Source organism: Carassius gibelio, chromosome B5 (assembly GCF_023724105.1).
Source record: "Carassius gibelio isolate Cgi1373 ecotype wild population from Czech Republic chromosome B5, carGib1.2-hapl.c, whole genome shotgun sequence".
Lineage (NCBI taxonomy): Eukaryota > Metazoa > Chordata > Actinopteri > Cypriniformes > Cyprinidae > Carassius > Carassius gibelio.
In genome coordinates, this window is record NC_068400.1 from 30373484 (window position 1) to 30399681 (window position 26198).

Here is a 26198-nt window from a genome sequence, read left to right on the forward strand (position 1 = left end):
CAGGTGTAATTTGTTGTGCGTGTGCTTGGTTCACCTTATCTGGAGTTGCACAGGCCTCAGTTATCAGAGAGAGAGAGACACAGCCTTCTTCTAGATAAAAAAAACTGGAGAACTGCGTGGTGGCTGGAAGGATTAGTATGGTGATATTAGTACGTGTTGGATTTGACCAAGAGCAGGAGAAAGGGGGCATATTATTCATTCTATAGTGAAAGATGGCTTCTCCAACAATGGTTGCAGACCTGACGTCTCAACTTCCAGCTTGAGGATGGTGTCACAGAGGACCTGTTTCTCAGGCTATTAATTGCTCAAACCTGCACAGCTTGAGGCCATGTCAAGGGTCACTTTATGAAGCCCTGTTTGAAGTGAAAGATGTGGTCAGCTACTGATGCAAAAAATTTACTCTAAATCCACGTCAGACGGTGGGGGTGGTAATTTAGTATGCAAATTTATTCAAAGAATATAGGAAATGAGAATACAACTCATAACTTACAAACAGATTTAGTAAGTATTAAAATCAGCTTCAAATATAGAAAATAGAAATCCCAATATTAATATAGTTTTAAAAGCAATCCATATATGATGGGTGTTGCCCAATTAAGAGTAATACAAAATGCATTATAATATTCAAAAGTAATCAAGATGTTAAAAATAATAATACAAAGTATACAACAATACCTGTATATCCAAAGTCAAAAGTTATACTAATATTCATATAATAACAAATAATATAATAATAATCATATCTGAGATGAATAAAACCTGAGAGAAGTTGAAGTATTCAAGTGAGCCCGGAATCAAAGATAAAGAAGAAGGTGAGCAAAGACTAAGTCCAGCTAGAAGGGTCCAGTCTGAACTCAACCTGAGCTAAACCAGGAGGGGTACATTGCCTCCTCTTATAGCTCTGCCAAACAAAGGAACTCGTGATTAAAACTAAAAACCGTCTATGCAGCAAATATCAAGCGGTGTTAAATCATTAATCCAAAAATATCAGATGAGCTCTGCAGTCTGGTTTCAGTTCCCTATTTCAGAACAGTCGGCAGATAGTTGTTACTTGTTGGACTTTGAGCATCGCTCAGAAGACTGTAAATTAACCTCAAATTTAAATACATGATGCACATACGTCTTCTAAGGTCTAAAGTTCAACTGAGACCTTCAGAAACAGACTGTTCTGTACTTTTAAGCACGTAGCCAATGCCCTCAAGACAGAGGTCCAAATTTGGGTTACACCAGTCCCCCACTCGAGTCTTAACAAAAGACTCGCAACCAAATTTCTTTCCCCTAAAAATAAAATACATAATATTCAAAAGAAACAAATACATATGCAGAAAAACGAATAAGTAAAACATTTCAGATAAGCACTTAATCGTGTAAGCATAAAGGAAATATAAAAGTGAATAAATCTTTTCAGATAGACTGTAGATACCTCTTTAACCCCAGCCACGTTAAAGTTGACAGGAATTCTTCACCAAGCTGATCAGACGAGGAGCACTAAAAGCATCCGACCCCTGACCTCACCTGGACTTTTGCTGGGTCGAGGACTTACTACAGCATACCCTTCTTTCCATCTCTAAACTTATCATCGTACTTTCTCTTCTTACTGGGTAGTTTCTTAAGATATTTGTCCTTATCAGATTGGGGTATCATGTCGCAAATTTCCAAACTTTCGTTGATCTTTTTCAACATCTTGTATCTTTCCTTACCCTTCACCTCTAATTCATACATTTCTTCATCACTGCTGGTAGCAATAGGAGTAAAAGAATCTTTTTGATCAATAATCTTGTCAGGCATCTTGATGTAGGGATTTGTAAATCTATATATCAGCTGGTAGATTAAAGCACAAGTCTCTCAGATGATGTAGAGTTAGCGTGCGATGTGATGACGATGCGTCCAGTTCTTGGGATCCAACACTGATGTCCAGCTACGAGCACAGCAACCTCTCCCGAATCGTCAATGAGCTGCACTGTTGCAGAAGTCACACCAAAGGGGTCACCCTTAGAACCAGTCGTGTGGTAAATGTACGCAGGATAGGTTCCGTATCAGCATGCACTCATACCTGTTTAGTTTTAGAGTAGTAGGAACAGAAATATGTGGAAACAAAAAGAACACAAACACACACACACATATAATGCCAAAGCGAAGCGACAAACATTACATATAACATTTTGACACACACACACAACAAGAAAGATAAACACATTAATTACATTTATCACATGTGAACATCATGGTTTTCAGTTTCATTTCATCATTTTATAAACAAATAAACACATCAGATCTAGGGGAACTCAGCACTGGAAACCTGGAGAGAAGTTAACAATTAATCATTGTACATTCATAGCAGCATTTTTGTTGATGAAGTACACACCTGTTGAACCAATTTTCATTAGAAAAGGTATTATTCACAAGTCATAATTCACGGGGACAGGCATGATGGATTGTAAATTAATTTAGTTTTTGTAAGGCCGGGCTAAGTGAAAATTAATCTCACTCCTGACATCAGTCAGACCCTCAGTCACCTCACAGAGGTTGAAAACAAACATTGATTACAACCTAAATTTCAGAAAGGGTACCCTTAATCTATAAAAAGAAAATCTATTGTGCATTGAGAGATATTGTTAGTATAAGCAAGCTGCAACAGGGGCTTCACTTGTGCAAGATGCTTCCATCGAGTCAAGCCTGGCTCGATTTCAATGAGTAGAGAGAAGTTGGAATAGTCAGCAACACTGAGTAAGGACCTTCATACCTGGAAGACCTAAATCCCCTATTTTCTGAACTATTACTTTGTCCCCCACTTGTACAGGATTTTAGCCGTTAAATTAAATGCAGCAGTCTTTAAGTCTCCAGCATTTTGGACGCTGAGGGCACCGAACGGGCATCCTTAAATGCGCATAATGTGTACCCATGATCAGAGGGTACAAAAATAAAATCTACCTGTCAATGTGCAAAAGGTCCTCGCGGGCGAGGACTGTGGCTTATTGATATCATACCTCTTCATAATCGTGGCTTTGTTTGTAAATGATGGATATATCTGGACAGTCTGTCCCTCACAGTTTGTAACATCTCTGGTCAAAACCATGTTTGTTGTAACATAGTATTAGTTTTATGAACCCCTTGGTGTGCAATCCTGTGGTATAGATCAATTAATATCTGCTAGGCGGAACACCCTTTTCATTTAGAGCATAAATTCCTTCTTCAGTTAAAATAGCTCTTAACCTTTTTGACATATTTCATTATCTTCATTTGTGTACAATTTAGATAGAGTAGTGATCCTGCACAATTTGGATGAACAGGTAAAATTCGAGTTACCTCTCCAAGTGATGCACCCCTGGCCGCCTCTCTCGCAGCCTTATCAGCTAGCGAGTTTCCTTTTGCCCACCAATCATTGAAAGTACTGTGACCTGTAACCTTGCAAACCGCAACACTGTTAGGTGAAATGTTCTTGCATGTTTCAAGAATTTCTTTCATACTGGTTTGATGACTTATTGGCGTACCGGCGGTGGTCAGATAACCGCGACGTTTCCAGACAGGGCCATAACTCCGCACTACATGATAACTGTAGGCACTGTCAGTAAAAATGTTCACATAGATGGAGCTATTTTCGCTTTCAGTTAATTTAAGTGTAAAATTTAAAGCAGCTTTCAAAGCATGCAGTTCAGCGATCTGAGCACTTCCTCCCCGGAGCGACCCTTCAGCCAAGACTTCGCCCATCCTCCCCTCTACTACCGCCCAACCTGTGTAGCGTGTTTCCCCCTCATAAAAGCTGCTGCCATCCACGAACATGTCCATGACATTTGCAAATGTCTAATTTCTGACGAAATGTCCTCTGTCACAAATAACCACCTCAGCACAGTCATGTGCACTCCCTTCGTTCTCCATCAGGGAGGCAGGGTTCGTCCGCTTATCTGTAACAACAGTAAGCTGAGGACTCATTAGAGCAGTTTCCCACTTAGCAGGTCGCTGATTTGAGATCGATTTCACCTTTGTTTCAGGTAGCAAACGTAAAAAGCGATGTGGGGTATGTGAAATAGTCTGGTTGTAGCCGACGATGTGCTCGGTGAACTTCAGTGCCCACTCTGCACAGTCCAACGCCATCAAGCATGGCATCTGTCCTTTCATAGAAGAAGGAATCACAATTGAATAATATCCAACAGTTCCAAAACTTTTGTCACCTTTATGCTGTCCCAGCACGCAGTTGTAAGCATTCGGGCCTACATGTGTCCAAATGTGGAGCGGTTTTGGTCATTTAACAGGAGAGAGGCTAGTGTGGATTTGAGAAGAGTGAAAGGCTCAGCCATGTCTGCTGTCCACTCTAGAGGGGAAGCACCCGGAAGGCCTTCCTTAAGAGCCTCGGTTAGAGGTTCAGCCAAATCAGAGAAATCAGGGAAATAAACCCGATTAAAATTAAATAGCCCCATTAATGATCTTAAACCAGTAACTGTGGTTGGCTTCTTTAATTTTGTAATTGTTATGACCCGATCTGGAAGAGGTCTTTCTCCCTTACGACCAACACTCTGACCTAGAAATGTAATAATGGTTGAAACAGCTGTACTTCCCGTTTGTTCAGGAGGAAGCCAGCCTCTTGAAGTGCTCTCAACAAGAGAGTGAGTACACTCAGATGCTGCACCTTATTTGGAGATGTAAGCAAGAATTTCATCACAATATTGAATTATAACAGACGGCACGCACGATTCTTTTTAAAATGGTTGACTGATTGGCAACAATGGGATTGCTTTGGTGGTCACAGCATTCAATGCGGTATAGTCTATAGTAAGCCTATAGCTCTCGTCTGGCTTTCTTACAGGCCACAGGTGAATCACATTGAGAGGCACATCTTACCACAATCCCTGTCTCGAGCTGGGTCACAATTGCCTGTGCCGCTCTCTCTTTTTCTCCGAAGAGGATACTGGAATACTGGAGGAGGTGCAGGACCTGAAACATTCAGAGGTTTAATTCTGCAAGGACCAACATCAAGTTTAGAAGTTGACCACAAATCTGAAAATTTCTCAGAAAAATATTGTATCATTGGAGAGTCAGTAGACTCTTTCTCATTTGCTGTAACAGCTCCAATGTTAAATTTAGGAGTTAAATTTTTCTGACGACTGGAATGGGAACTGGCAAAATTTGACTAACTATTTGATTTAGTTAATAAAATATCTGCTTCCAATTTCTCCAATATATCCATTCCCACTACAGTGCCAACTTGACTTTCTCCAACCCAGAATTGCACCCGAAAGGGTTTGCTTAAGTGCATAAATTATTAAGGGAATTAATTGAGACTGTGTGAAAAGACTGCCATCAGATAATCCTCGAAGCGTCATGTGTTTAAATGTAAATTAGAGTAGCTAAATAAATATGTAGCTATGATCTCAAGTGCTTTGGTCAGCCTGTGGCATCAGCAGCTTAAGCTGTGCCTGCATGTCGACTTCCTTTCTCTGCATCACCTCTTTTCGTTTGGTCAACAATATCTTGAGCTCTGGTTCCCCACGTGTGCAGTGTGTAGCAGTATATGAGATTTCAAATCAACAGCTTCTTTCGTAGCAACAAACTCTTTCAAAGCTCGAGTGAAATGCTCAATATATTTAACAAAGGGCTCGTTAGTGCCCTGTCTGATCAATGTTACATTAGTAAAAATTTGGATTCCTGATCCAATCACATGTTGTACTTCAATACGCAGTTCTTAAATTAAGTAGCAAAATCATTTGCGGTTGTAATTAGTACAGTTAGATTTCATAATTGGCAGCGTGTTTACAATGCTAGGTAAATCACGCACACCAATAGTTCGATAGACCCCCACTTGGCCACCTGCTTATAGCATGGTAACCTTGAATATAATTTCACATATTTGCCCCACTCAGCCTCAGCTTCTTCCAAACTGCCAGAAGAAATAACAAACTATATTCACAATTCTCAGAAATCTGTTACATTTCTGCCAGTTATATATGTCATCAATCTTAGGAGCTTTGCCCATATCGGCTCTCGGCTCCTTTATTACAAGATTTAATAAATTCCACATATCTTGTATCATCTCTAGCTGCTTGCGCTAAATTATAAACCTGTACAGTTCTACCATTTCTGTCTGTCAAAAACCCTTTAACTTTCCTTATCCATAAACAACACGTGCCTATTTCTTTTGTTCTTTGTGATCAGTAATTTCCTTCAACCTGTTAACTGTCACCCCGTCCCGAATACGGGACGCCTACGTTGATTATACTATATTACAATCAAATCCAATCTAATCTTGGAGAAACTATGTATCATTTGAAAGGTTTGCCAATATTTTTGTTGAAAATGATGTAGGAAAAGTAATAAAATTAATTTATGACAAGAGTACACCCTCAGAAATCTACATTACAAAAAAAAGATTTCCTCATTGCCTTTTCTCTATCACATTTTAGAAATCATCAGAAGTGATATATCACTTGAAAACATAAAATCTCAAAATTCATCCTTTAAATCCCATTTTAAAATCAGACATTACATTACCATTTAAATGGCACATCAAAATCCTGTTACAAAATATTTTCAGTCATGAATTATAAAATTTTAGGTTTGTATCATGCAAATTCAAGTCTATCTTCAAAAACCTGAGTGACAGTTAAGGGGTCAAAACCCATTCACTCGTGGACCCGAAATCTCTCTAAATCCATCTTTAACCATTTTCTGTCTTATTTCTTCTACATTACATATTCATTTGGAGTTTCTTTTATTTGAACAGGTGCCATTATCTCATTTGCTGACAAATCCAACAAGGAAAAGGTTTATTCAATTCAGATACACTTAATTAAAATTAATTCTTTATTTATCTTAACTTATTTTTACTTATCTTTACTTATTTTTATTTATCTTTACTTATTTTTATTTATCTTTACTTATTTTACTTAATTCCTTTACTTATTTTACTTAATTTCTACTTATTTTTTACTTAATGCACCGTCTGACATTTTATTGATTTTAATTTAGTCGCAAGGTGGGGTTCTGTTCGTGTCAAAAACTGCCGAGTCTAATCCTGGAGAAAATATCAAAACAAGAGACGGCCCTCTGTCCGACCAGCACGCTGTAAGTACCCCTCACAGCGCGTGTCTCAAAATACTGTTGCACCTTCGGTAACCCCAAAAAGTGCTCGCAATACACCCCCGGTAACCCCGCAGGATGTACTGCGCAGATATTTATCCTCACTACCAGTACCCCTCAATAGTGAACAACACATTTAATGCCGCGAATCACCGTCTCGTCCCACAGCGCGCACTGTTTTTTCAAATACGGTTAAATCCACCGTCTACGGTTAACCACCGGCTGCCCCAAACTCGTTCTCTTGCTGCAGTTCAAGAATGTTGAACGAAATGGGTCCGCAGATATATCTCCTAGACCCGGCAGGCAACACCACAGAAGCCCATAAAGAGAAAAAGATGAGCTACTCACCTCTCTTTTTAATGTCCCTTGCGGTACGCATCAAAACTTCAACTGATAAAACAACTGATCCGCAGCGGTGCCTCCAAACTGATGCAAAAAATTTACTCTAAATCCACGTCAGACGGTGGGGGTGGTAATTTAGTATGCAAATTTATTCAAAGAATATAGGAAATGAGAATACAACTCATAACTTACAAACAGATTTAGTAAGTATTAAAATCAGCTTCAAATATAGAAAATAGAAATCCCAATATTAATATAGTTTTAAAAGCAATCCATATATGATGGGTGTTGCCCAATTAAGAGTAATACAAAATGCATTATAATATTCAAAAGTAATCAAGATGTTAAAAATAATAATACAAAGTATACAACAATACCTGTATATCCAAAGTCAAAAGTTATACTAATATTCATATAATAACAAATAATATAATAATAATCATATCTGAGATGAATAAAACCTGAGAGAAGTTGAAGTATTCAAGTGAGCCCGGAATCAAAGATAAAGAAGAAGGTGAGCAAAGACTAAGTCCAGCTAGAAGGGTCCAGTCTGAACTCAACCTGAGCTAAACCAGGAGGGGTACATTGCCTCCTCTTATAGCTCTGCCAAACAAAGGAACTCGTGATTAAAACTAAAAACCGTCTATGCAGCAAATATCAAGCGGTGTTAAATCATTAATCCAAAAATATCAGATGAGCTCTGCAGTCTGGTTTCAGTTCCCTATTTCAGAACAGTCGGCAGATAGTTGTTACTTGTTGGACTTTGAGCATCGCTCAGAAGACTGTAAATTAACCTCAAATTTAAATACATGATGCACATACGTCTTCTAAGGTCTAAAGTTCAACTGAGACCTTCAGAAACAGACTGTTCTGTACTTTTAAGCACGTAGCCAATGCCCTCAAGACAGAGGTCCAAATTTGGGTTACACCAGCTACACACCACATAAATGATCTCCAATTCCTATTTTTTTTTGTAGCCCTGAAGCACTTCCTCTCATGGATTGATCAAACAGACAATGTGCCTATCATATCATTCATTAGATGAGGAAGGACGGATTCCACTCTCATCCAGAGCTCTCTGAAGTCAGTCAGAGGAATAGAGGTGCAGATTTCCCATCCAGGGGAGGTCATTATGTCAGTGCCCAAATTGTTTGTCATAAATTATAGCACATTGGAAGAGCCAATGTAAATTTCATGCATCACAATGAGAATCTAATGTATCTCATGAAATCTATTCGTTAGTAGCTGGTGCTGGACATCATTTTTCTATATATTTTACAGTGCATTATGGGGCCTACAGTAAAGCCATGCCATGCACTGTAGTAGTAAATGGTTTCCAGGTATATATGGATTTATATATGTTAGAAGGGCATGGTTACATCATGGGCATTATTAAAGGGCTGTCTGTGGATGTCACATAGTCATGTGTTGTATTGACTGAATGGGAATATTGTAACTACTTTTCCTAGAAAAATAAAAGCTATTCAAGTTCCTTCTCGTATGTAAAATGCTGTGGCAGTACTATGGTACAGCAATGAACATGATATTCAGATGGTTCTCCATAGTAATTCAAAGAATTTAATTTTTAAAAATGTAATTAATTCCTTTGATGGAAATAACTCCTGACCCGAACGTTTTAATAGAAGTGTATCTGCTATTATAATTAGCCCTTTTTAATGGTCATGTCTCCTTGTTATTTTCCTGCAGTGCAAGTTGTTTATGCATTGGCCTGGTTTAATAAAGTAGGATCTCATTAATTGGATGAAGTTTAGCCAGCACTCTCAAATCTCTCTCAAGTCTGTTGTTAGCTCTAATTTTATTTTGGCTCATATAATCCTTAAGGATCATTTACCTCCATAACACACTGAAAAGAACTTGTGCACATAAAGATGGAGTGCAGAAGTGTGGCCTGATAAGTGCCCTTTCTCTTACTCTCACACACACACATACACTGCCTATTTTTACATTTCCTACTCCTTCTTTCTGCTTTACTGTAAATATATAATGAAAACGCTTTCTGATAAAATCTCCATGCTACACTACACATAAAACACATTTCCACCACCTAAATGCAGACCTTTTGAAATGCGGAAACAGTGATATGGCAAAATTTAGAGCTTGTCATAATCCAGAGGATGAGCTTGAATTAATTGGACATGCACCATTATCTTTTCAGGCAGGAGGCTCTAGTTAAGAGAAGTGAAACAAGTTTTTGAGAGGTGAAATATGTTTGTATTCTAAGCTGTGAGTTGCAGACAAAAACTGGTGCTCTTGGCAACACCCTCCGCCCCTCGGATACAACAAAGGTCTTTTCTTTTCTCTCTGTAAGGACGCCCTTCATGCTCTACATTCCCAATGCACCCTCAATTCACCCTCATGGACGCCGTCAAATCTTCCTCTGCGTCGAGGACTATGAGAAGTCCTACTTCTTTTTCGCTTTTCCATTGGTGTTTTTCTGTCAGACACTATCGTTTAGTGTCATGTACACTCGACCCTAGACCACATTGTCCGCAAGCGTCTCTTTATTGTTGAGGTTATCTACCACAGAGCGAGCTATTTCAAGGTTTGACCGTCTGCCCTAACGGGGGGATTTATAGAGTCCCAACTGGTTCAATTTCTCTCACAGATGGACCTTTTGCCTGAGAGGCTTTATTAGTGTAACTGTTCTATGTAAAAGACAATTAATGTTGCTAAATAGTGGATTTTTTTTATTTGATAGAATGGTATGATTTATTTTTTGTGCACATAGTGTGTTTACTGGAATGAAACTGCAGAAGTGATTAATCTTCTGTTTTCCCTTTCTCATTCTCATGAAAGCATTGAATGTGACTGCTGTAATGCATCCTCCATTAAGGTTTGGCACTGCTGGGACTCTTTGGCCTTGTCTTAAGACCTGTTCCCACCAAGAACGATTACTATATTGATTACTGCACTATTGTTGAAAATTGTAGGGGTCAGTAATATATTTATTTTTTTACAAGATTAATACTTTTATACAGCAAAGGATGTGATTTATAATGTTCTATATATATATATTATATAATTTTTTTTTTTATTATTTTTTTTTTTTTAGCTTTTCATTCATTCTGAAAAAAAATATAATTTCAGTAAAAATATTAAGCAGCAGAACTTTTTTTCAACAGTGATGGGAATTTATTTTGTGACCATTTCTGACCCTTTGTGAGTAGACAGGTTTTTATGTGAAAGCCTGTGCACACTGCTGCAGACTGGACCTGGAGTGAAAAAAGTGCTTGGGCTGTGCATGTGTGTGAGAGAGAGAATTATTGGCTGGATTGAGCTGAATCCTTCCACTTCCTGACTTGCTTTATAAGCGGCTGATGGGATTTTATCCTCTCATCAGTGTTTCATTGGCACCGGCAGCAGGATCCTGGTCTGATTAGTGTCAGGCGAGACTGTGGCAGTGAAAAGTGAAGCTCTGACCCACCTGCAGCATTTCGTTTCAGTCACGTCCACCTGAGCCCCTTTAGTGCACAGTGATGACATCACTGATCTGCCATATATGCTTATCAGGGTTTCAAAAAGGCCCTTAGACTCAGACTGTGTAACGAGATGCACTGCACAAATCATGTAAGTTTAGGTTTACTGTATATCTTCTAGGCTTTTTTTATCAGTACACATAGTTTATTGGATTTAGACATTTAAGGTTGTAATTAAGTATTAGTGTTCCTGTAGCTTAGGGCTGGGCGATATGGAGCAAAAAATATATCTCGATATATTTTGCTATATCTCGATATACGATATATATCTCGATATCTTTACAGGAAAAATAACCCCCAAAAAACTACTGCAAAAACAAATATGGCAAATATTACATGTTAAGGGGCCTATGAAACATTTTATTTTTTTTCTTCACCATATGTTTTATTTTTACCTAATTCTGTGTTTTAGCATGTGCAATTATTTAAATGCATAAAAACAACTTTAGTTAAAAATCATTCTTAAAATAGCCTTATGTGAAATGTTTTTTTCCCTTCAGAAATTCTGTGTATTTACATTTTTCTGATTATCAAATGAAGGCATAAAACATTCATTTAATTTATCTTTTAATTATTTAAAATTAAGCAAACTTTATTTTTTGGTAAACAAAGGGGATTTACTATTAAAAATAAAACATGGGAGAAATGTTGTGTGATTATTCCTTATAAAATTATGTTCGTTTCATTTTAATAGTAGTAGTATTGGGCTATCTGTACAATAGTAATAGTTTTCTGTCAAATACTTTTATTTTGACGGGTTTACCTTTACAGTTCTGTGTATGTGATACCACAGTCTATGATGTGATATGAGCTAGTCTTACTCAAATCAAACGGTCAGATGCTCATGAAGTGACTCTCAGTGCAGTTCTGGAGATGTTCCTCATGTGTTCACGTCTTTATTTAGAGAGAGGAAAGACAATGAAATCAGCGCAAACGTTATGCGAGCTTCCGTGTTTAATGAATGAAGACGCGCTTCTGCTCCATTCGTTGACACAGACACGCAGAACATGCAGGATTCATATTTAAATAGACTTTTCCGGGTTAATATTTGCAGATATTAGTCCATTTCGCGATTTGATGTAAGTGCATGACCGACTTTTGATTAATTCATTTAAAATTTGACCAATTCCGTGACATTCCGCGTTAAACTGTAAATTCAATTTTTTATGACTGGATTCCGCGATTCCGTCCGCGTTTCATTGGGCCCTACAGTAGACATCTGCCTGCCGTTCGCCCTACGCCTTAAAACTGAAGTATCTCCATATAATTTTTTTTTTTTGACTAGTTCTCTACACGCGAGGTGAGAGGGGACAAAAGCAAGGAGGCGGGGGGCGAGCGAGCGGGGGCGAGCACAGCACAGGGAAGGCAAACAAGCAAAGTGGCGGAATCAGAATATAAACAATATATCGATATATACGATATGTCAAAATCCATATCGTGTTTAAAAAATATCTCGATATATTTTAAATATCGAGATATCGCCCACCCCTACTGTAGCTCAACTGGTAGAGCGTTGCGTTAGCAAGCAAGCTAGTGCAAGGTTGGGGGTACGATTCCCCAGGAACACATGATAGGTAAAAATTGATAGCCTGAATACACTGTAAGTCGCTTTGGATAAAAGCGTCTGCTAAATGCATACATTTAATTTACATTTAATTTACATTTTTAATTTAATTTTACTTTTCAGTTTATTTTTAAACATGTATTCTAATTAAAATTAAAATGTATATTAATAAAGAAAGCCGTTGCATTTCACAATATTGCTGTTTTTACTGTATTCTGAATTAAACAAATGCAGCTTCAATGAGCATATTGAGACTTCTTTTAAAAAAATCTTATAGACCCCAAACTTTTGAACGGGAGTGTATAATCATTTGTAGTAACAGAAAATAGGTTATACAAGTAAAAGTTTAAAACTGTTATAATCCTCATTTTACCATTCAGTTAGCGATCTAATGATGATAATGAGGTTTTAAAGATGGTGTTTCATAGGATTGCTATTTATGCCAAAGTGACTCATCCCTTCTCTAGTCTATCTGTTAACAGAATTGTAGAATATTAAACAGGTTGCCAGTTATTCATATTCAAATATATAAAAAAAAAAACATGATCTGCTCATTAGCTGAATTTGAATCCTGTCCTTTCTATGTTTCTACAGAAAACAGTGGACTGTATGACCACCATGTCGGTGCCCTCCACACTGGTGAAGTGTCTATATTTGTTTTTTGACCTGCCCCATATGCCCGAGGTTCCTGCTGCCACCCAGACTGAGCTTCCTCTGGCGGACCGCAGAGCTCTTCTTCAGAAAGTCTTTGTCCAGGTCTCTCTGTCTTTAGGAACAGTGTTTACTCCACAAAACATTCACAAAGTGTACATATTGAGACCAACTGTGACTTTTTCTTCTCAGATCCTTGTGAAGCTGTGCAGCTACGTGTCTCCAGCAGAAGAGCTGGCCCAGAAGGATGATCTACAGCTGCTCTTCAGTGCCATCACCTCCTGGTGTCCCCCCCACAACCTTCCCTGGAGGAAGAGCGCCGGAGAAGTGCTTACCACCATCTCCAGATATGGGCTCAGCGTTAACGTCGTCAAGTACATCCACGGTAAGTTGCGGTGATGATTTGACTTCTTTCACTGTGGTTTCTTTGCCGTTGCTGTGCATGGATGCATAATACTGACAATGGTTTGCTGCTGGCGTCTTATGAACCCTAGTAACATTTAAACCATACATAACTGCTTACTGTCACTCACGTTTGTGCTTTTAGCTTTTTAAGAGGTCAGTGTCTGGTGTTTGCAGACACTTTTGCTAAGAATTGCTCTGCAATGATCAACTCTTGGCCCTTAAGATGGATTTAATTCCTTTAAAGTATGAAGGCATTTTTTTTGGGTTACTGCAAAAAAAAAAAAAAAAAGACAATATTTGTTCTGGCTCTCTCTTGCAGAGAAAGAGTGCTTGTCAACGTGCATCCAGAACATGCAGCAGTCAGATGACCTCTCTCCTCTGGAGATTGTGGAGATGTTTGCTGGGCTCTCCTGTTTTTTGAAGGATTCGAGTGATGTCTCTCAGACACTCCTGGATGACTTCCGCATGTGTCAGGGTTACACCTTCCTCATAGATCTTATGATCAGGTGACTTGATTTTTCATGATTTATTGCATAAATATTCAGCATTTTATATTTGAGGGATAATGTGTGGTTAGGAAGAGGGTTACTTTGCAGTAATGAACCACGGAAAGTACATTTTCAAACTTGCTACATTGCTAATTTCTAAATAAATCAATATTTCATATTCTTGCACTCTACGTTCAAAAATTCGGAATGGTAGTGATCCTTTAGAAAGCTTACTTATATGCTGAGTTGGTGCTCAAGTAACATTTCGTATTATTATTAAATGAAAACAGTTGTGCTGATTAATATTTTTAAGGAAACCGACTCTTTTGAATTAAAAACAAAACAACAAAATTTGGTCAGTTGAGTGATCTTAATTTACGTAATATAATTTCTTTAAAAAATTAGTTATTTTATTAAATTGCTTGTATGTTTACTTATGTTATCTTAAAGGGATAGTTCTCCCCCAAAAATGAATAATTTAAAGGCACTAAGAGGCAGTGTAGTTATTTTAAATTCCGATATGATTGCGTAGTGATATTCTCTGTTATACTTTCTGTATTTTAGGTTGGAGCAGGCCAAAGAGGATGAATCCAAAGATGCTCTAAAGGACCTGGTCAACCTGGTGACCGCTCTGACCACATATGGTGTCAGCGAGCTGAAGCCAGCTGGTCTCACCACCGGAGCACCCTTCCTGCTTCCAGGTTTTGTGGTTCCACAGCCTTCTGGGAAAGGTCAGCCTTCATAAATTGACATGCACTTGACTCTTAACTTGTGTCACAGCACAGCTGGGTGTGAAAGTTGGTGATGTGAAATTCCCGGGTATGTTGAACTTTGGCCAGGAAACGTGGAAATATTGGGATTCAGATGACAAGTTTTGCAATGCAGATGCTTAAGTGGTTTGCATTCCTAAAACACTTTACAGATTTAGCATGCGTCTGTACTTGCAGTAATTTAACATTTTTGGAATTCTCTTCTTGCTTCCAAACAAATAAATTCAAATGACTCTTTAAATGATTTTATTTTCATTTATTCATTCAAAAAATATGTCAATGATACTTAAATCTTTTTGAGAGCTCTCAGGACAAATTAACCTAGCTGTAATCAATGGCTGTCTAAACCTTTGAGTGAGATTATTAGTTTTCTTCCTCGTAGCGTTTTCAATTATTAACCCCCTCATCTGTGTCTGCTGCTGCCTCCCTTCATCAGCTAGATTACTCTTTTAGGCACACAAGGAGAAGAAGGGCCTGCGGTTTCTGAGGGAGAATTAAAACATTAGTGTTCACTGGCTGTAAATGGCATTAATTGGTCAGAAGGAGGCAAACGGCAGACACCTACTGTGTAATCTGGTTAGGTTATTTGTTTGGCTTGTCTTATGCCTCGCCAAGAGCCATTAAATGCTGTAATTAAAATAATGGCGGCAGATTATATTGTTTATGCACCCAGTCACATCAAGACAGAGACTGTTCATTTCCTACTTTGTAGTGTCATTTTCACTCAACCAGCAAAAGCACTCTCTGAAGTGGAAGTTCATAAAGGTTGAATGCGCAAGAATGTGTTTTTAAGGATTGCAGGGTTAAAGGACTGGCTTGTCTCGCTCTATGATCATGTGATGGTTGGGTGTTCATAGTTATTATTGCTTACAGTATGTTTTTCTTGAACCCTAGCTGTATAGCTTAATTACTTTTCAGAAAGACCCAATGGAGAAATAAACACCAGTAATCAATTTTATGTTCAGACATTGGTGGCTAAGTATTCAGCAGTGTTTTAGTCGAGACCAGCTCATTTGAATCTGAATCAAGATAGCAGTAGAAGGTTGAGTCCACATACATCCAAGTCCATGACAAGACCAAGACCATGAAAATATGAGCCTTGAGTCTAAGAACGCATTTTCATGGTTATAGTCTTAAACTTCTAGTTAAAGTCCAAGACCATATTATTACAGTCTTGGTCGTCAAGTCAGAGTTTAAGGCCATCATATATTCATGGTCTTGGGTACTGGTTTGTTAACTGTATGACTTTCAATATGTTATTTGCCTTGCAGCTGACATGGTGTTAATAAATAAATAGAAAAATCATAATCTTGTTCTTGTTACAGACTTATGTTTTGGTTTTAACTATGGCAGTGCTTTTCATTCATGAGTATTATGTGACTAGCTGTATGTGTTATTGATTTCTTTTTAACAACAGAATTATTTGCAAGTCATGTCGGAAAGTATTCAGACTTCCTTAAATTTTTCACTCTTTGTTATATTGCAGTCATTTGCTAAAATAAGTAAGTTAATTTTTTCCTCATTAATGAACACACAGCACCCCATATTGACAGCAAAACACAGAATTGTTGAAATTTTTGCACATTTATTAAAAAGGAAAAACTGAAATATCACATGGTCCTAAGTATTCAGACCCTTTGCTCAGTATTTAGTAGAAGCATCCTTTTGATCTAATACAGCCATGAGTCTTTTTGAGAAAGATGCAACAAGTTTTTCACACCTGGATTTGGGGATCCTCTGCCATTGCTCCTTGCAGATCCTCTCCAGTTCTGTCAGGTTTGATGGTAAACGTTGGTGGACAGCCATTTTCAGGTCTCTCTTGAGATGCTCAATTGGGTTTAAGTCAGGGCTCTGGCTGGGCCATTCAAGAACAGTCACAGAGTTGTTGTGAAGCCACTCCTTCGTTATTTTAGCTGTGTGCTTAGGGTCATTATCTTGTTGGAAGGTGAACCTTCGGCCCAGTCTGAGGTCCTGAGCACTCTGGAGAAAGTTTTCGTCCAGGATATCACTGTATTTGGCCGCATCCATCTTTTCCTCAAATTGCAACCAGTCGTCCTGTCCCTGCAGCTGAAAAACACCCCCACAGCATGATTCTGCCACCACCATGCTTCACTGTTGGGACTGTATTCGACAGGTGATGAACAGTGCCTGGTTTTCTCCACACAGAATTGGCTTAGAATTAAGGCCAAAAAGTTCTATCTTGGTCTCATCAGACCAGAGAATCCTTCACTCTGCCATAAACCCCGACTGGTGGAGGGCTGCAGTGATGGTTGACCTTCTACAACTTTCTCCCATCTCCCGACTGCATCTCTGGAGCTCAGCCACAGCCTTTGGGTTCTTCTTTACCTCTCTCACCAAGGCTCCTCTCCCCCGATAGCTCAGTTTGGCCAGACGGCCAGCTCTACTAAGGGTTCTGGTCATCCCAAACGTCTTCCATTTAAGTATTATGGAGGCCACTGTGCTCTTAGGAACCTTAAGTGCAGAAGAAATTTTTTTATAACCTTGGCCAAATCTGTGCCTTGCCACAATTCTGTCTCTGAGCTCTTCAGGCAGTTCCTTTGACCTAATCATTTGCTCTGACATGCACTGTGAACTGTAAGGTCTTATATCAACATGTGTGTTGCTTTCCTAATCAAGTCCAATCAGTATAATCAAACACAGCTGGACTCAAATGAAGGTGTAGAACTATCTCAAGGATGATCAGACGAAATGGACAGCAGAGTTAAATATATGAGTGTCACAGCAAAGTGTCTGAGTACTTAGGACCATGTGAGATTTCAGTTTTTCTTTTTTAATAAATCTGCAAAAATGTCAACAATTCTGTGTTTTGCTGTCGATATGGGGTGCTGTGTGTATATTGAGGAACTTTTTTTGACTTGGCTGCAATATAACAAAGAGTGAAAAATTTAAGGGGGTCTGAATACTTTTCGTTCCCACTGTACACGTCTGCATTCAGGTTGAGTGGAAATGAAAATGTGTGAGATTTTGTTTTACTAGCTAGAGTCCACCAAAGGTCACTGGAGTTTCTAGAGTCTAGACAGTGGTGCTGAATGAATAGTTAAGCCAAAAATTAACATGCTTTTGTTATTTACTTATTTACCATCATGTACCAAACCTGTATGAATGAATGACTTTTGTGGAACACAACAGGAGCCATTTTTAATAATGTATTGGTTATTTTTTGTCCATCATTGCTCAAGATTCAATATCTTTTTTTTTTTTTTTTTCAGGCCACACAGTCAGAAACATCCAGGCTTTCTCTGTGCTTCAGAATACCTTCTTGAAGGCCAAGAGTGGTCGATTAGCACGTATGATCCTTGAAGCCATTGCCAACATATACGCTGCCGACTATGCCAACTATTTCATCTTAGAGGCACAGCATACGCTGTCGCAGTTTGCAGAGCGAGTAGCAAAGCTACCGGACGTGCAGTCCAAGTACTTTGAGCTACTGGAGTTTGTTGTCTTTGGGCTTAATTACGTACCATGCAAAGAGCTTTTTAGCGTTAGCGTGCTGTTAAAGTCCAGCACTTCTTACGGATGCAGCATCACAGCCACTCGCACTCTTCTCAAGCTCGGCCGCCACCACCCTGTCTTCAGTGATGTCTTCCGTGAAGTTGGACTCCTGGAAGTGTTAGTTAACCTGCTCCACAAATATGCAGCACTGTTGAAAGACCCAACACAAGCACATGGCGAGCAGGGTAAATATTTTGTGAACTAAAATTAAATAATAACTAATAGTTTTGAGTATTTTTGAGAATTGTATTTTTTTATTTTTTATTTAGTGTTTATTAATATTTTGAATTAGCTTGTATTAGTTTTTCAAGTTTTAGAAACTTAATCATGTGCTTTTGTCTTTTTTAATTCACTTTTTAAATATCTCTTTATTTTAATTCAAATAAACATTTTTGATACTAGTTATAATTTCAATGACTTCTACCCTCACTGTGGTCAGGTGATGCCAAGAACAATGTGGCTGAAGATCAAAAACAGCTTGCCTGGCTTGTCATGGAGACACTCACGGTCCTCTTGCAAGGCTCAAACACCAATGCAGGTAAATGTTTGCATGATCTTTTTTTAATGTTAAATTGACTTTGTAATATGAAGGTTTGGAGAGGGGAAAGAGGTTAGGAAAGGGCCACAGACCGGGACACAAACTCTGATAAAACTCTGTTATAACTCTGAAGTGTTATAACACCACATGTCAGAATGCTGCCCAGAAGGCTCTGAGTTTTGCTGGGTTTTGAAAGAGGAAATGGTGAGCAGTAGGCTTGGAATTAGACTGACGCAGTAGTTTTGGTCTCACCGTCTCTTCCTCTTAAGTTGCCTTTATTAATAATCAGGGCCTCGTGGAATTTTTTTAATCTTTTAAAATCAAAAGTATTCTAAAGATAATAACAGTGATATAATATCCATTTAAAATTGGGTATTTTGGAAAGACAGAAATAGATGTCCCTTTTCCTTTAAAATAGTACTTAGGCTTTAGTTACATCATAGCTGTAAACCATCAATATTATTTTATATGTTGTCAGAAAATAGACTACATTTTAAATCTGTAAGACCTGCCAAAGGCATTTTTTTTTTATTTAACAGTATGCTAATATATAGATAGTCTCAAAGCTAATATACAGACACAATGCCACAAAAGTCAGTTTTTTGATTTCATATGGTCCCTTTCAAGTGCACCCCTTAGACATTCATTATAATCGTGTTATTTTGCTGCCATTTTACCTTTGTTTTCAAGCACTCAGGGACAAGTCAGAATTCATTTTCATGCTCTCAGGGCCTGCAGTAGTCTCACTCTCTGTGCTGAGTCAGGTCTCTGGCTGGGAAGCGCTTTTAACTTCAGCTCTGTAATCATTTCTCTTCTATATCATGGCTGTTGATGGTCTCAGAATGCTTTCACAGATGCACTCATGCTTTATTTATTGTTAGCCAGTCAGAATGGCTTTGTTGCAGAAAATGAGCGAGTAGTTCCAAATATAGAATTGACACTGAGGTAATCAGTCATTTCTAAATCTCACTATGGTCTTGTTGTGTCAAATATTTACATAAACAATACATTACATATCTTGCCAAGCTATAAAGTCGAAACTGAAGTTGTTTTTCAAGCTTATACGACACCGAGATGAATTTTTAATGAGAAAATCTGAATCTCTCAGGATTGTTCCGTGAGTTTGGCGGAGCCCGGTGTGTGCACAACATTGTGAAGTACCGTCAGTGTCGTGAACACGCTCTGATGATCATTCAACAGCTGGTGCTGTCGCCTTCTGGAGATGATGACATGGGTACTCTGCTCGGCCTTATGCACTCTGCACCTTCAACAGAACTACAGCTCAAAACTGACATTCTGCGGGTGAGGCATATTTATACTGTGTGAAGAAAATAAATGACACATTCAGCCAAGTTGTTACAGTTGTAGGTGGCAATGGAGTAAATTTGGAAAATAGTACACATTTTGTAATTAATGCTTCACTATTTGTGTGTACATAAACATATGCAGTTGTTGAAGATTTTGGTGCACTTCTATTATATGTAATATAATACAATAATATATTGTAATTCTATAATATATTAGCCACCATTAGGCTGTGTGTCCACAAGACTGTTTTTCCTGAGGCTAACATATTTTTTCCAGTTGTTTTGAATGGGAGCACCATGCATCAAAACACCAGCAGTGTGACAAGGTGCTAAGAATCTAATGTTCAAATTTGGGTAAAGCGCAGCACTCACTTTTTGTCACTTTTTAGATTAGGACATGCTGAGATGCGAGCATCTATCATCGGATCTTCAGGATGGAATGAGAGGTTGAGTTGCATCAGCATGGCAGTGATATAAAAAGCTATGTTTTTGAATGACAGAACCTAGTGATACCATGTAGACAGAGAAGAGGATTGGTTCAAGAACTGAGCCCTGAGGCACCCCAGTAGTTAGATGTTGTGACTTGTACACCTCTCGAAGTTACCTTGAAGAACTTATAGGAGAGGTAATACTCAAACCACTGGAGTTTGGTTCCTAGGATGCTTGATCACTATGAGTGAACAACAATGGAGGAGAAGCTAATATTGCTTTTCTCCCTGTATTAATCCCAAATGGGATTCCCAGACTACTATGAATATTGAAATGAAAAATAATGCTTGCAACATTTCATTAATGATGAGTCTGCAACATTACTTCTGCGGATATTCCTCATCATATCAACCAAAGTGTTTCAATTGAAAAAAATGCTGGCCATAGAAGTGCCCTTAAGCACTCATAGTTAGGTGCTTTTAATTGGCTAAAAACTCTTTGGTGGACACACAGCCTCACTCCAGTCTTCAGTTTCGCATAATTCTTTAGAAAACTTATACCATTTAATAAATTTATTTAACCCAAACTTTTGAATTAATGAATTAAAGCATCTTTGTCAGACAGTTGACTTCCATCCTTATGATTTCATTCTGAATTTGCCTAAAATTCTTTGTTCTTTCTCATTAGGCTTTGTTAGCAGTGCTGCGTGAGAGCCACCGTACACGCACCGTCTTTCGCAAGGTGGGAGGCTTTGTGTACGTGACCTCACTGTTGGTTGCCATGGAGCGCTCTCTCTGTTCTCCTCCTGTCAGCGGCTGGGAGAAGGTCAACCAGAACAAAATCTTTGAACTACTACACACCGTATTCTGCACTCTAACAGCAGCCATGCGTTACGAACCTGCCAACTCGCACTTCTTTCGCACTGAGATCCAGTATGAGAAGCTGGCCGATGCTGTGCGACTTTTGGGATGTTTTTCTGATGCTAAGAAAGTTGGTCCAGCAACCGTCTTCCCCTCAAATGCCCAACCATTCCAGCGGTTACTGGAGGATGAGATTATACCAGCAGAAAATGTGTGTCCCACACTCAAGCACTGCAGCAAGCTGTTCATCTACCTGTACAAGGTGGCCACCGACTCTTTTGACAGGTGTGGATAAATGGAAGTGGTCTATGCTTAATGAATAATGTGGATCAATGTGTTTTTCTAAGTGATGTTAGTAAGATGGTGATGTTAGTTTACCTTTAAGTAATTTTAAGAGAACATTAGTAAGGATGGGAAAAGTTACTTTTAAAGTCGAGTACTCTTTGCAATGAAAAAAAAAATTAGAATAAAAATGAACATCTGACATGTCTATACATTTTATATTTTGATTAATTCACCAACATAACACTAATGACAATTTCATAAAAAAACTTTAACAAGCTATCATATGTCTTAAAAAAAATAAATGAGCGTAATGGTTTAAAACCGTCCACATCTACTTTTGAAAGTTAAAAGGAACAAGCTAAAAAAAAATAATAAAAAGAATTAAGAATAAGAGATGTAATCAAAATTTATAATCATGTTTGAGCTCACCCAGGGCTTACATAGAAACCAATTTTATATTTAGACTACCGCCATTAGGGAAATTAACATGTAAAAATGTCTATTCTAAAAAGACTATTTTGTGTTTTTATATTATATTTTTATTCAAATCCAAAAATAAAAATTGAGGCCAATTTCAGTTCGGCGTTTTCAATTCAGCGTTTTCTATGGCAGGCAAAGTCACAGGAAAATAGTTTTTTGTAGTTTGAGGTGCAGAATGAGCACTCGACCAGTTGACTTTTCATGCCCATCCCTGATTTGCTGAGAGTGTAGTTTAGATGCGTCATTCTCATTAGTCATGACCTTCAGAAGATGCAAATGGCTTCACATGCTATCTGAGTGTAGCTGTGCTTTGGGCTTCTGTTTGTGTTAGATTTGCATGATCTGTAGATAGTTCTGTGTGCTGTGCCCTGAGCTGTATATTCAACAGGAACTAACTGCCTTCCTCTCTTGCTCTTTCTTATGTCTTTGTCTTTTGTAACCTCTGACATTGCCTGGCTGCACACGCGGGGGTTGTGTGGTATGGACCTGCTGTTTGTGTGTATGGCTGTGTGATTGTCTGGTCTGTCTTCATGTTGATTGTTTGGTCGTGACTCGGCGTGTCTGTTTGTGGTTGAATCGTTGTAGTCGTGCCGAGCAGGTGCCCCCCTGCTTGACTCATGAGACCTCGCTGCCCTCTCCTTGGGGCACGCCAGCAATCGCCAGGAAGAGGTACTGCTTTCTGCCACCTCTTCCTCTTCTCCCTTTGTCTTTTCCTTTTTTCTTCTTCTGTTCTGTGCTTGTCGAGTGATCAGACCTTTTTTCTCTAGTCTGTTTCAATTCCTCTTCCTCCTTTTGTTCACTTTTCTCTCACACCTTTCCTCACTGTAGGAATGTGCAATTATATTGGTACTCTATTGGTTATCTGTAATTTTTATGCATTTCAAAACTATTTCAAAATTTAATTTATTCCTATGATGGCAAAGCTGGCATTACGCCAGTTTTCAGTGTCACATGATCCTTATATATAGGATTATAATTATTTTTAAATAATTGTAATATACTAGTTTGGTGCTCAAGAAACATTTATTATTTATCAGTTCTAAGATTTTGTGGAAACTGTGATACATTTTCACACAGATTCTCTGTTGAATAGAAAGTCCAGTAGAACAGAATTCACTTGAAATAATATACTTTTTTTAATGATGTGAAAGTCTCTACTGAATAAATGTACTTATTCCATTAGAAAAATTCTTACCCCAAACTTAAGAATTGTTGTGTAAACCTAAAAATATTATATATTGAATTGTGCATGTATAATTTCCCTTATTTTTTCATTTATTTTGCCTTTAACAGCTTAAAGCCCTTACTTGAAGTTAATCTTTAAAAACTCACAACAATTGCAACAATTGCATATAACAATTGCATAATACTGTAAGGGTTAAATGTAATTTTTAGCTGCTCTGAAAATGAATATCCATTTTTTTCATGTTGTACATTATTATGTTGTGATGCCTAAATACAGTAATGTTTTATTAATTTATGTAGACTAAAAACTGTTTGGAAATTTAGAATTATGTATTCATCTGAATTGATGTCACTAGGAATTTTCAATAAAAATAACATACAGGTTTAGAACTAGACCTATGAGCTATTTCGTTCGGTTCCTATAATATGATAACTTGAAAAGTAAAAAAAAAGTAAAAAAAAACATCTCTTCTGTGTAAGTCAGACTTTTTTTATTTTCCTAACAAGTCCCAACAAGCAACAGGAAATTGTTAATGTAGTGTATATATTTTCTTTAGCCCCACCCACTCAGAAATGGCATTGGTTCAAAATAGCGGTATGTTAAACATCAAATATGTTCTGATTGGCTGTAATTATGCTATGCACCTCTACATTTATGTTTTCCGTGTGGATAGACAAATTGCTGCTGGTAGGAAACTTACTGTTTAGCATACTGTTATTCATCTCCTCCCTCTGATCAAAGTGATCACCGTCTGCAACTTTTGCAACCTCTTGCTTTTCTTCTACTTCATCGTCTCCTTTGACTATACTTTCATCTTTTTCTGCACCATTTCATCTGCCATGTTGAGCTTCTTTGCTTACTTGTAAAGCTTTGCAGTTGCAAAAATTTGTTGGGTAGACAGCTCTTTTCAGTCCTTTTGCTTTTCAAGCTCTCTGTGGGGAGTTTTGATTCATAATTAACCTTATATCGAAGTTGATATTTGATTTCAAAATTTCATTTCGATGCTGTATTTAAGAGTAAGCACTGAACAATCCTTCTTTAAAAAATCTCTCTAAGCTTTTGCAGCCTATTAGCTTTTATTAGGATAAAACTGCCAAGCCAAAATGTATAAGTGAATTACACTTTCCAGACACTGACACTAAGTGATGCTCTAAGAAGACCCATTAAGCAATCTTTTCTTTCCCAATAGACATGGCTATCATAGCTCATCCAACTCTGCTTCTGGTAAAGTCCTAACAGACTTAAAGCTGCACTTGGGAAATCCGTCGCAGCACTCTTCAGACCCTGTAGTCATCCACCCCGGAGCAGTGCTGGCAATGCTGGACCTCCTACCCTCTGTTTCGTCTGACACACAGCCTGAGGTATGAGCTGCTTGTAGACATTGGCTCCATCTCAACATTTAGTGAACTGACACCATGTTTGGTGTCTACAAAGACATCAGCCCACATGGGAATGCCTAATGCAAAACTCTGGTGTTGATGTGTAGCTAGGAGAGAATGTGTTGCTGTTCAAAAGTTATAAATATATATATATATATATATGTGTGTGTGTGTGTGTGTGTGTGTGTATAGAGAGAGTTGTGGGATTATTTCAATATGCGATTAGATATCATTTATTTGTATTTATTTTAATTAAATTGTTTAAAGACTTGTTCACACATCTTCAATTTAAATATGTGTTACCATCATATTTATTTTTCACCTACAGTCAGATGGCAAAGTGAAGGATTTTATGAGAATGAATGCGTTATATTTTGTGTGAAACTTAAAGACCTTATTTAAGGGCTATCAACAGTATTCTTGTTTTTGTTGTTTGCCTCGATCACCAAAGAAATGATTACCACAGTTTACGGTAGGCTGCTCCCTCGAGAGTTACAGAGAGCAACTGGAGAGTTAATGCCAGAGTTAATGGAAAATGCCAATGAAGAAACACACAAAGAATAGTCACATAATCAGCAGTGAAAGTAGGAGAGTGCTGGAGTTTCGGAACCAACTTTCGGTTTTCCCCGCCACTCACTTGAAGATGTTCAGGGCCAGGCAAAAGGAAACACCCATAATACGCAGCAATCATCCTTAATTGCAGAAATGTGGCAAAACATCTCTGGAGAGAACCTCAGATTATTAAATTCAAAATTGCTTTCTATATTTGGATAAGCATAGGCTACATTTGTGAATGCACATTTTCTTCAGTGTTGCGCGTCAAGTAATGCTTCCGTGCGCATTTTACAGACAGCAACTTGCAATCGCAAGCAAAAGCATCAGGTGTTTTATTAAGAGTGAGTAGAATTATTAATTTATTTTAATGATTGAGTTCATAAAATGTAGACTATAATATTATAAATATGGTCGTTTTGTATTGGTGATATTCGTGTTGCCTGTGAGACTTGAACTTGAACCATAGTGCGGCCCATTGGAAAAAAAGGTTGAGAACCACTGTCTTAAGTACCGTATTTTCCCGACTATAAGTCACACTTTTTTTCATAGTATGGCTGGTGTTGCGACTTATAGTCAGGTGCGACTTATTTATCAAAATTAATTTGACATGAATCGATTGAAATGAACCACGAGAAAACATTACCATCTACAGCTGCGAGAGGGCGCTCCTGTAGTCTACACTGAAGACATAGAGCGCCCTCTCGTGGCTGTAGACGGTAATGTTTTCTCTTGGTTCTTGGTTCTAAATAAATGCGACTTATAGTCCGGTGCGACTTATATATGTTTTTTTTCCTCATCATGACGTATTTTTGGACTGATGCGACTTATAGTTCGAAAAATACGGTACTTGTTTTCAGAATGACTAGTAATAACATCTT

At 38.1% G+C, this 26198-nt stretch overlaps 1 protein-coding gene across 6 annotated transcripts in view; it reads left to right on the forward strand.

The window, feature by feature from the left end:
* LOC127958659 (WD repeat and FYVE domain-containing protein 3) overlaps positions 1-26198 on the forward strand; it is a 78173-nt gene that overhangs the window by 14655 nt on the left and 37320 nt on the right. For 4 of the 6 annotated variants that reach the window (XM_052557577.1, XM_052557574.1, XM_052557576.1 and 1 more), the window contains exons 5-14: positions 13069-13230; positions 13318-13510; positions 13850-14036; positions 14583-14749; positions 18019-18486; positions 18741-18839; positions 19948-20141; positions 21263-21720; positions 22786-22869; positions 24576-24747. In XM_052557577.1, coding sequence (XP_052413537.1) covers positions 13069-13230; positions 13318-13510; positions 13850-14036; positions 14583-14749; positions 18019-18486; positions 18741-18839; positions 19948-20141; positions 21263-21720; positions 22786-22869; positions 24576-24747 — 2184 coding nt within the window. The remainder of the gene's footprint in view (positions 1-13068; positions 13231-13317; positions 13511-13849; positions 14037-14582; positions 14750-18018; positions 18487-18740; positions 18840-19947; positions 20142-21262; positions 21721-22785; positions 22870-24575; positions 24748-26198) is intronic. The other 2 variants (XM_052557578.1, XM_052557579.1) reach the window with 1 other exon arrangement.